The sequence below is a fragment of the Octodon degus genome, unplaced genomic scaffold, assembly GCF_000260255.1.
Source record: "Octodon degus isolate 3935 unplaced genomic scaffold, OctDeg1.0 scaffold00070, whole genome shotgun sequence".
In the NCBI taxonomy this organism is placed as follows: Eukaryota; Metazoa; Chordata; class Mammalia; order Rodentia; family Octodontidae; genus Octodon; species Octodon degus.
In genome coordinates, this window is record NW_004524646.1 from 6,713,238 (window position 1) to 6,724,235 (window position 10,998).

The following is a 10,998-nucleotide window of genomic DNA, read 5'->3' on the forward strand; positions in this document are numbered from 1 at the left end:
TTGAAAAAATAAAGGTCATTGCAGATTTCTATGAAACAGTACCAATCTTATGTTGGGTTATACACGTATTTTTTTTTCCATATATGTGTGCGTATATGTGTATAAAAGACAGAGAAGAAGTAATATAAAGTCAACAGAAAATGGAAATATACTTTGTAAAGTTTCTAATACTAGAAGATATCATACAATGTCTTCTAAATAAATTGTAAGTCAAAGATACCCTTTCAGTAAATTCTTCCTACCCTTAAAAAAAAAAACTTTATCAGTAAAAATAGGTTTTACAATGATATATAATTTATCACACACATCATAATCAGATGTTGAAACAATGTTAAAGCTCAGAGAACTGTCCCACTTCTGGGAATTTGAAGAAAAACATTAAATGTAAATACCAAGTAATAGACTCTAAGCTGCACATGTGTCCAGATCCCTTGGAGGAGTGTCAGCTCTAGCCTCGTCTGTGCTCAGTTAGAAGAAGGTAAAGGAAGGTGGAAGGGAATTTCCTACATCAAGAGAAATTTTCACATTCTGACAGAAACAAGTAATGAAGTAAAGTTCTCTAGTGAGGGAAAAGCCTCTTATTTTCTAATTAGAGAAGATAAGCTTTAGAGTGAATGACTGTTGATTTTGCATTTTTATTTAAATCATTGCAGTTGGTCATTGGGTGTTAGAGAGAAGAAGTGATAAAAACTGGGAGATTGAGCCTCCTGAAAAGTGTGTGGTGGGGGTGGGGAGAGGGCCAGCAGTGTGAGCTGTGTAGGACGCGCTGTCCAGGCGAAAAGTCTGAAGAGGTTGGAGCTAGACAGTAAACAGTCCTTACACCTGGCTTGAGTCAGGAATGTTTCACTGGAAGCCACACATACAAGTGAACATGCATGAAGGCTGTGAATTGTTGTATTTCATATAGATCCTTACTTTGTTTTTGTTCAGTAATGTTTTCAATATAGAGCATGTACAGCGGAAACCCAAAGTTCATTGGTTGGTGAATGTTTTATCTTCCATGTCTCTGGAGTTGACAGTAGATGTTTCTCTCCCTTTCCTTGATTGTTTAAGGAAGAGCTTCAGTTATCATTCTCAAAACTGAGCAATGAATATGAAGCAATTAAAAGTACAGCTGTGAAGGACATGAATTTGGATTCAGAATTACAGAACTTACGGCTGATGTTGGAGACAAAGGAACAGGAGCTGAATGAGAGTATCGGTGAAAAGGAAGTTCTGGTAGCTGAGTTAGAAGAATTAGACAAACAGAACCAAGAAGCTACAAAGGTAACCCTGCACTGAGAACAGGGAAGTCGAAGGCTGCACAGTGTAGTCAGGGACTGTACCCTGATTAGTATGCGGAAATGTTAAATGTAATTTAACTGTGAGATTTCCTTAGTAGTTTTATTCATGATGCTCTAGTCAGAGAGATTAACCCACTGTTAATTATACTAGTTATACTACTGCTAGGTAGTATAATATTTCTGCTTTTGCAGGCCATATCATCTCAGGTGCAGCTGAACAATTGAAATGTAAATAAATGAATCTGGCTCTATTTCAATACAGTTGTATTTACAGAAATAGACAGTGGACCTGCTTTGCCCAAGAGGTTTTAGTTTGTTAATTATTGTTGTAGTGTTTAAGAGTTGAAATTATATAACATCTAATATTTACTTTCTTTGGTTTTAAATTCTTATTCCTAAAATGATTAGATGTACTTGCTGTATTTATAAATAATTTTGTCATGTTGCAGTAGAAAGTTATTTTCAAAGAGGGTTAGAAATATCTGACAGTTACTCTTGTGAGTGAAATTTACAAAATGGTCTTGCAGCACTAAAATGAAAAAATGTAAAATTACCACGTAAATTAATTTGCCTTTCAGCACGTGATTTTGATAAAAGATCAACTATCAAAACAACAAAGTGAAGGAGATGGCATCGTAAAGAAGCTGAAACAAGAGCTCGATGATGAAATGAAGAGAGCTCAGCGGCTAGAAGATGACCGAGTAAACCTGCTTCAAGAGTTAGGCCTGCAGAAAGAAAAGTTAACTCAAAATGAACTGGTTCTAAGGGATTTGCATGGAACCAAGAAAAAGCTTGAAGATGAAGTAGCAGATTTAGTAGATCAGCTAAGCAAAACGCAGAAAAACAATTTAAATATCCAGAAGGAGAATGTTCAACTCAAGGAACGTATAAGACACAATGAGGAGGAGCTATCTAGAGTCAGGAGTGAGTTAACTCAGTCTCTTAATCAAGCCTCCGACAGTCATTTCAAGGATGACTTACTTAAAGAAAGGGAAGATGAAGTTAAAAACTTAAATCAAAATCTTTCAGAAATAAAACAGCTCAATGAAAATTTGAAGAAAGTTGTTTTTGATCTCAAAGTGGAAAAAGAAAAGTTGGTTTTGGAATGTGAAGATGTCAGGCATCAGTTGGCGGAATCTATTGCTAGTAATAAACAGATTTCTCAGGAGAGAAACATTGTTGTAGAGACTCTAAAAAGGGAAAAAGAACAGACAGAAGCAGAAAGGGGTTTTTTGGAAGAAGCAAAGAAGTACAGAACCACTGAGGACTTGTCAAATGCAAGCACCTCTGCCTTACAGTTGGAGCATGAACATTTACTTAAACTTAGTCAAGAGAAAGACTTTGAAATAGCAGGACTTAAAAAGAATATTGAGCAAATGGCTAGTGATTATAAAGAAAATAAGGAGTTTTTGTCATCTAGTTTAGAAAAGCAGAAGCACCTAACACAAGCCATAAATGAAAAAGATATTTGTATTGATAAACTTAAAGCAGAGAGTTCTAAGCTGCAGGAGGAACTGGATAAATGTTCTCAAGCCTTAAGAAAAAATGAGATTTTAAGGCAGACCATAGAGGAAAAAGATAGAAGCCTTGGATCTATGAAAGAAGAAAATAATCATCTGCAAGAAGAACTGGAGCGACTCAAGGAGCAGCAGAGCCGAGCTCTGCCTGTGGCTGAGCCTAAGACTCTGGAAAGTGTCACAGAACTAGAGTGTGAGGTGTCTCACCTGAATATAATCAAAGACCACCTGGAAGAGGAAATCAAACATCATCTAAAGATAATTGAAGACCAAAACCAGAGTAAGATGCAGCTACTTCAGTCTCTGCAGGAGCAGAAGAAGGAAATGGACGAGTTCAGGTACCAGCATGAGCAGATGAGCGTTGCACACACCCAGCTTTTTTTAGAGAAAGATGAAGAAATTAAGAACTTACAAAAAACAGTTGAGCAAGTAAAATCCCAGTTACATAAAGAAAGACAGGAGGATATTCAAACAGAGAATTCTGATATTTTTCAAGATACTAAAGTTCAGAGTCTTAACATAGAAAACGGAAGTGAAAAGCATGACTTATCTAAAGCTGAAACAGAGAGATTAGTGAAAGGAATAAAGGAGCGAGAGCTGGAGATTAAACTTCTAAATGAAAAGAATATATCTTTAACTAAGCAGATTGATCAGCTCTCCAAAGATGAGGTTGGTAAACTCACTCAGATTATCCAGCAGAAAGACTTGGAGATACAAGCTCTTCGTGCTAGAACTGCTTCAGCGGCCTATGCCCAGGATATTGTTTATCTTCAACAGCAGCTGCAGGCCTACGACGTGGAAAAGGGAAAACTGTTTGCTGTTTTAGATGAAAAGACCAGGGAAAATAGCCATCTAAAAACTGAATATCACAAAATGATAGATATCATTGCTGCCAAAGAAGCAGCTCTCATTAAATTACAAGATGAAAATAAGAAACTGTCCATGAGATTTGAAAGCAGCGGCCAAGATATGTTTAGAGAAACTGTTCAGAATTTGTCTCGTATCATTCGAGAAAAAGACATCGAAATAGATGCTCTAAGCCAGAAATGTCAGACTTTATTGGCAGTTTTACAGACCTCCAGCACTGGTAACGAGGGAGGTGTTAATAGCAACCAGTTTGAAGAGCTCCTGCAGGAACGTGATAAGCTAAAACAGCAAGTGAAGAAAATGGAAGAATGGAAGCAGCAGGTGATGACCACGGTGCAGAACATGCAGCATGAGTCAGCCCAACTTCAAGAAGAGCTTCACCAGCTTCAGGCACAAGTTTTGATTGACAGTGATAATAACTCTAAGTTACAAGGAGACTACACTGGCCTGATCCAGAGTTATGAGCAGAATGAAACCAAACTCAAAAATTTTGGGCAGGAATTAGCTCAAGTTCAGCACAGCATAGGTCAGCTCTGCAATACAAAGGATCTTCTTCTAGGAAAGCTTGATAGCATTTCACCCCATCTCTCTTCTAGCTTACTTAGAGCAGGTCCGACTGCTCTGTCAAGTGATTCTTCTCAGTTGCTTCAACTAGAGATAGAAACATTAAGAAAATCACTGCAGGAAAAAGATGTAACGATTAGAACTCTCCAGGAAAATAATCACAGGTTGTCCGATTCACTTGTAGCTACCTCAGAGCAAGAAAGGAAAGAATACAAACAAAGTGACTCAGAAGTTAAGCAGCTAAAAGAGAAACAAGAAGTTTTGCAGAACTTACTCAAAGAAAAAGATCTCTTAATCAAAGCCAAAAGTGATCAGTTACTTTCTTCAAATGAAAATTTCACTAACAAAGTGAATGAAAATGAGCTTTTGAGGCAGGCGGTAACAAACCTGAAGGAAAGAGTATTAATTTTAGAAATGGAAATTACTAAACTAAAAGTGGAAAATGAAAAAATAGTAGAAACATCCAGGGCAAAAGAAACTGAATACCACGCATTACAAGAGACTAACATGAAGTTTTCTATGATGCTTCGAGAAAAAGAATTTGAATGCCATTCAATGAAGGAGAAGGCTATTGCTTTTGAGCAGCTGTTGAAGGAGAAAGAACAGGTATGTTCTGAGTGGAATTTATAGAAAGATGTGTAGTTTTTAAGTATTGTGTTACTTGAGAGTAATGTAAATGAAACATTTTCTTCCAATTTTCTCTATAAAATTTAAGAATATCTTTATGCTATACAGGTTGAGCATCCCCAACCCAAAATCTAAAATTTTTGAGAGCCGATATTACAGATTTTTAGACTTTCAGATTAAGATGGTCAGCCAGTAATCTAATGAAATATTTCAAAATGTAAAAAAATTAAAATTGAAGATACTTTTGGTCCTAATCATTTTAGGTAAGAGACTTAATCTGTGTTTTGACAATAATCAACAATATCTTGTTTTAAAAGAGTGTATGTTCCCAAATGATTTTCAAATCTATTTAATTTCTTAAGCCTTTGTTCTTTGTAATATGAGAAAAAGAAGTTAACTGAAAACTGTTTTGGAAAATAATTGTGCTCCCTGTATAGGAATATGCACTAGATTGGTGAAAGGAACATACAGTTTTGCCTTTTGGTTTTGTTGATTTATCCCAGCACTTTATTAAAGGCTCACACCTCTGATCCCAGCACTTGGGAGGCTAAGGCAAGAGGGCCTCTGAGTTTGAGGCCAATCTAGGCTACCTAGTGAGTTCAAGGCCAATGTGAACCACATATGAAACCCTATCTCAATAAAAGGGCTAGAGTTGTGGCTTAGTGCAGAGGTCCTGTGTTCAACCTCTAGTACCAAAAATAAGCATTCTAGCCTTTTCTCGTAGCGTAGTGTTAATTTGTAGAAGAGTTGCAGAGATCACAGAGAGGGTACTCACGTACCCCTCAGCCTCTTGCTCTTAGCATCTTGTATCACTGTAGTGTATTTGTCAGAACAAATGAACCAATCATGAGGCAAAGTCTATGCTTTGTTCACATTCTTTTTTTTTTTTTTTTTTTTTTGGCAGAACCAGGGATTGAACTCAGACCCTTGTGCTTGCCAGGCAAGCACTTACTCTACTGAGCAAGTGCTTGCCAGGCAAGCACTTACTCTACTGAGCCATCTTCCAGGCCCCTGTTCAGATTCTTTTAAACTTTTACCACATGCCATTTTACTGCTCCATGTTGCCATCTAGGGGCCCAGTTGATACTTAGATATACCTTCTTAAGCTCCTCAGAATTGACATCTGAATCTTTTCTTGTTTTTGTGACTTTGACAAAATTAACTATTTTTTAAAATAAATTAACGAAGAGAATGCCTTTTTAAGAACATATTTTAATACCAGGCATGGTGGTGCAAGTCTAAAATCACAGCATTTGGGAGACTTGAGGCAGGACGACTGCTGCAATTTTAAGGCCAGTTTAGAGTATATAGTGAGTTTGAGGCAGCTCTCAAAAAACAAACAAGCAAAAAAAAAAAAATTGGGGGCTGGGGAGATGGTTCAGTAGAATAAGTACTTCCTTGGCAAGCGCAAGGGTCTGAGTTTAATCCCTGGTTACGCCAATAAAAATAAATAAACAAGCAGATATGTATTTTAGCTGTGGGGCAGGACACCTGGATGCAGGTCCTGGCCAGTGCTGTTGCACCTGGGGCCACCAGTGTGGAAACTGGGGTGACGTGGGGTGGATTTGTTTGTTTTGTTTTGGTTTTTTCCAATAATTTTATTGAGAGACAAGTAGCAATGAGACAGTTTCAGATCAAACTGGTAGGACAGTTTCAATAATTAACACATTGAGTACTCTCTTCCTAGTGGTTATTTGCTGTACAAGATGCAGACATGATATCCTATTTACAAACATTATTATAACAAATCCCTCTATTCATTAAGAGAATGTAACTATATATCCTAACCATTTTGAATACACAGATACAAAATAGACATTCATCTGTATCCCCTTTTTTGTTTAATTTTGTTATTTGAATATTATAGTTGTGTTAACCCAGCAAAATATTCTAAAAGAGTTCAGTAGTCCATAATAGTATTGGGTCTTCTGCTTGACTGGCAGTGTCAGAAATTGTTGACCTGAGTCCCCTATAGCTCAACATAACACCATGGCGTTACTTCTCATACTTCGTTTTTATACTTTTCCACTGGATGGTTAAGACCAGGATAAAGCAAGACCTATGCAACAAGAGTTATAGCTTTTGGATCTGATAAGGTCAGTGAAATCCCCTCAGGATTTATCCTGAGATCCTGTACCTCAGATTGTAGAACCTTTGTCGGTGTCAGCCATGTGGATGAGTCATGGCCATTGCTTGACCAATGCACTCTCTGTGAAAGCCTGAGAGAATGTTTTCTGTCCATGTGACTCTCCTTAGGCACACTCTACATCATCGATCACTTTCCTCTTTGGCCCCATAGTCTCCTTGATCAGAAAATTTGGGATACTACTGAGCTACATGACATTACCGTACAAGTTCTCATATGTCCTGAGTCTTAATTGACCTTGGAAGGCTAGGGCCAAAATGTTGGCTTTTCTTGCGGCCCTCCTTTTTCTCTAATTTTGATCTGCAGACTTAGGTTGTTAACCCTCCAGAAGAGAAGCTTATTGTTATTACCATACAACCTAGGCTGTTAAGCTTAAGCTCACTATCTGTCTGAATATCAAACATCCTAGACATAACATGGAACAGGTATTTTTCATCAAGTATTGATATGTTGAACTTTAAGTCCCTACAGAATGTGATGAAAAAACATTTAGAAATTAAAATATATTTTTAAAATGGGTATAAAGAATTATATAATTCTTATGTTTACACATCAGAAATCTAACCATATGCAACCTTATAGCAAGACAGTCCTGCAACATTCCTTTTCCTGTCTTCTGCCTTCATTCACCACTTGGGGTGGATTTGAACACCCCCTTTAGCTGTGGCTTCCTGCTCCACAGCAGTCTCTGGGCCATGCAGACACTGGGCCTCCTGCATCAATGGAACTGTACCCTGTGGAAAAGATGCGGAAGGCAGTGCAGCAAGGTTTTTGGGGAGCGTGCATCCAAACAGAAGTTTGTAGGCCTGGGCTGCCGTCTCTGAGGCCATGGCTACAGGCTGCATTGCAGCCTAGCTGAGCATGCACAGCCCGTGTGCTTGGATGACTGATAGCTTTGTAACTGAGGAACAGACACATATTTTGCTCAGGGCTCTGTGTCATGAAGAAGTTTGCTGCCTACTGACTCATTGATGATACTGCATCACCTTTGACCTCTGCTGAACAGTAATGGATTGTTACATCCTCGGTGGCTCCAAGGCCTTCATCAGTGGGAGTGGTGAATCAGACATCTGGGTGGCCGTGTGCAGAACCAGAGGACTAAGGCCTGATTGGCATCTCATACATCATTGTTGAGGAAGGGACCCCTGCCTTCAGCTTTTGCAAGAAGAAGAAAAGATGGGGTGGAATGCATAACCAGCCTTTGCTGTTATCTTTGAAGATTGTGCTGTTCTGTGACCAACAAAATTGGAAGTGAGGGACAGGGCTTCCTCCTTGCCATGAAAGGACTAAATGTGGGGTGGATGAGCATTGTTTCCTGCTCCCTTATCATCACCTGAGACCACCTCAATGTGCACAAGCAGTTTGGAACACCCTTGGCCAGGAGCCCATAGCTGCAATCCATATTGGCAGGCCTGCTATCAAGGCTGGTGACTGTGTGGCTGGTGATCTGTGCTGCAGCAGTGGCTGTGCCAGAGGAGTGGGAAGATGCTCTGTTTCTGTGCTCCACAGGCAAGCTGTTTGCTGCAGAGGAAAGCTTTGCTACCTGGAACCAGGCTCTACAAATGCACAGAGGCTATGACTAACTGAAAGATGATGCTGTTGAGCATACATGTGGGGCTGGAGGTCAACCAAGTTCTAGAAGATAGCAAGCAAGGAAGTGATGCTGATCTCCTGAGGCCTGCTTTAGGAGTACACTTGTGTGTGGTGTCTGCATGGTGTTCATTGTGTAGCTTCAGTTAGAATTGACTGGTTCCCTGTAGGCTCTAGGGTTCCAAATCAATTATGAATTCGAGTGAATTCTTCTAGGGTAGAACCTGCACTGCGTGTTGGTGGCAGGACTGGCTTCAGACTGGAGCAGAGTCCTCAGTAGAACTGGGAAGTGTTGCTCTGGTAAGAAATGTCACAAGAAGATCTACCACATTATTTTCCTGAATCTGGAAAAAAAAAAAAAAAAAACAGCCAGTGACTGGAACCAAAGTTGTGTGTTGGCCCTCTTTGTCTTGATTTTGCTGGTTCACTGTGTTCTTCTCCTTCTAACGGCCTGGGTACTTCTGCTGAGATTCCTTCTTGTAGTGCAAGGATGGGGCAATGAGAATGCCCTCCTGTCTCTTGCAGTCTCTGTTGCAGCATCAGTATCTCTGGGTGGCGCACCTCTGAATATAAGTCATGGTATACTGAATATTTGGGAGCAGTCCTAAGCTGTGATTTAGGGTGTATCTCCACCTTGGGACTTCCTGAACATCAAAGGCTGAGATTATTTGGAATTTGAATGTTTCATGTTGGTTTTTTCTTTTAGAAAAGCCTGTGGTCTAAGAATGGTATCCAAGGTCTTTGTAAGCCTTCTTGAGAAGTATTTTGAGTATATTTTCTGAGTTTCTATTTGCTTTTTTTGGAGTTGCTGCTCTTTTTAGACATTTTTAAATACTACTTTAATAAAACGTACACCTGTTTGTACTATCAAGAAAAGTATTTTACTTTAAAGCTAAAAATACTTCTTTCCAATAGGGCAAGACTGGGGAGCTAAATCAGCTTTTAAATACAGTGAAAGGAATGCAAGAGAAGACAGTTACATTTCAGCTGGAGAGAGACCAAGTCACACTGTCCCTGAAACAGAAGCAAATGGAGAACAATGCCCTACAGAATGAGGTATGTTTTCACTTGGAAGGAATAGTGAGTCACACAGTAAGTTTAATAACTTATGTAGGATAACTGGAAAATCAATGAAAAAATTCATCTCTTTGTTTATTGTTTATTGTCTGACATACTTTAGTAAGATTTGACTTTTCAGGTTGCATTTCATTTGTTTTCCAACGTGAAAATCATGGCATTCTTGATTAAAGAAAAAGTTCTCTCACCCGTACTGTGTGGAAAAATAGTGAGATTTATGGAAAGAGGAGTCAGTCCCAGTAGAGCTCAGGACTTCTGCATAATCCCATTAATCCCATTTTCCCTTTTACTTACAGAGCAAGTGAGGTCCTACAAAGTAGCACTTTCAGGTGACTCTTCAAGATTATTTCAGGAGACTTGTTCCCAGCGTAAATATATCTTATGAGCTATTAATACACCATTAATAAATTTCAATAGTGGGAAAAGATTTGATGATACAGTGGTTTGCAGCAAGTTGGGGGTGTAGAGGTGAGGGAACTTTGTGTAAAAGAAAAGTAAAGAAATGTCCTCTACCTAGGTTCAACACTTGCGTGACAAAGAATTACGGTTAAACCAGGAGCTAGAGAGATTGCGTAACCATCTTTTAGAATCAGAAGATTCTTACACCCGGGAAGCTTTGGCTGCAGAAGACAGAGAGGCCAAACTAAGAAAGAAAGTCACAGTACTAGAGGAAAAGCTAGTCTCCTCCTCCAGTGCAATGGAAAATGCAAGGTAACTTTGTAATTTTTGCATTAGCTTCAACTGAGTGCATCTCGTCAGAGTCAGTTAGCATCTTTTGTATGTTAGTTCATTTTCACGAAGTTCATTTCTGCTTTTTACAAGGAAGGAACTAAAGGTGAAGAGGTTGAAAGCCCTGACTGAACCCCGGCACTCACACTGCGGGTGGGAGTCTCTCGCTCCGCCCTGTGACTCTTAAGCCCAGCTAGCATTCACACCCTGCGTCTTCAGCACTGCCCTAGATAATCACCACTGGTCCTTTCCGCTGAAGCTCTGCCTGACTCACACATTCCCAGTGGGCTGTAATTCGCTTGGCTAACTGCTGGGTAGTTCTAGCCTGAATGGCTGGTGGCAGTCTGTGACCATCCCGTTGGATGGCACGGACCATCAAGATTGTAGCACTGCCGGTTCCAGCCAGCAGGAAGGTGATTATTAGTTATGTCCAGTTCCCAAAGTACTAATGTAATGTACATGGCCTATTTTCCATCAGATGACCAATGGTTGAACTAGATAAGAATGTGCAAGGCAGAGGGGAAGAAAGCAGCAGGGTGAGGGCCTCGGTCGGGATGGACAGTGAGCTTGTGCTTTCTTAGAGCTTCTGAGTGACCAC

The 10,998-nt window shown here is 39.5% G+C and overlaps 1 protein-coding gene and 1 pseudogene across 1 annotated transcript in view; both read left to right on the plus strand.

The window, feature by feature from the left end:
* Trip11 (thyroid hormone receptor interactor 11) overlaps positions 1-10,998 on the plus strand; it is a 74,666-nt gene that overhangs the window by 36,503 nt on the left and 27,165 nt on the right. The window contains exons 9-12 of the mRNA XM_023719634.1: positions 1,054-1,266; positions 1,862-4,837; positions 9,510-9,650; positions 10,189-10,382. Coding sequence (XP_023575402.1) covers positions 1,054-1,266; positions 1,862-4,837; positions 9,510-9,650; positions 10,189-10,382 — 3,524 coding nt within the window. The remainder of the gene's footprint in view (positions 1-1,053; positions 1,267-1,861; positions 4,838-9,509; positions 9,651-10,188; positions 10,383-10,998) is intronic.
* LOC111817786 lies at positions 7,726-8,587 on the plus strand (annotated as a pseudogene).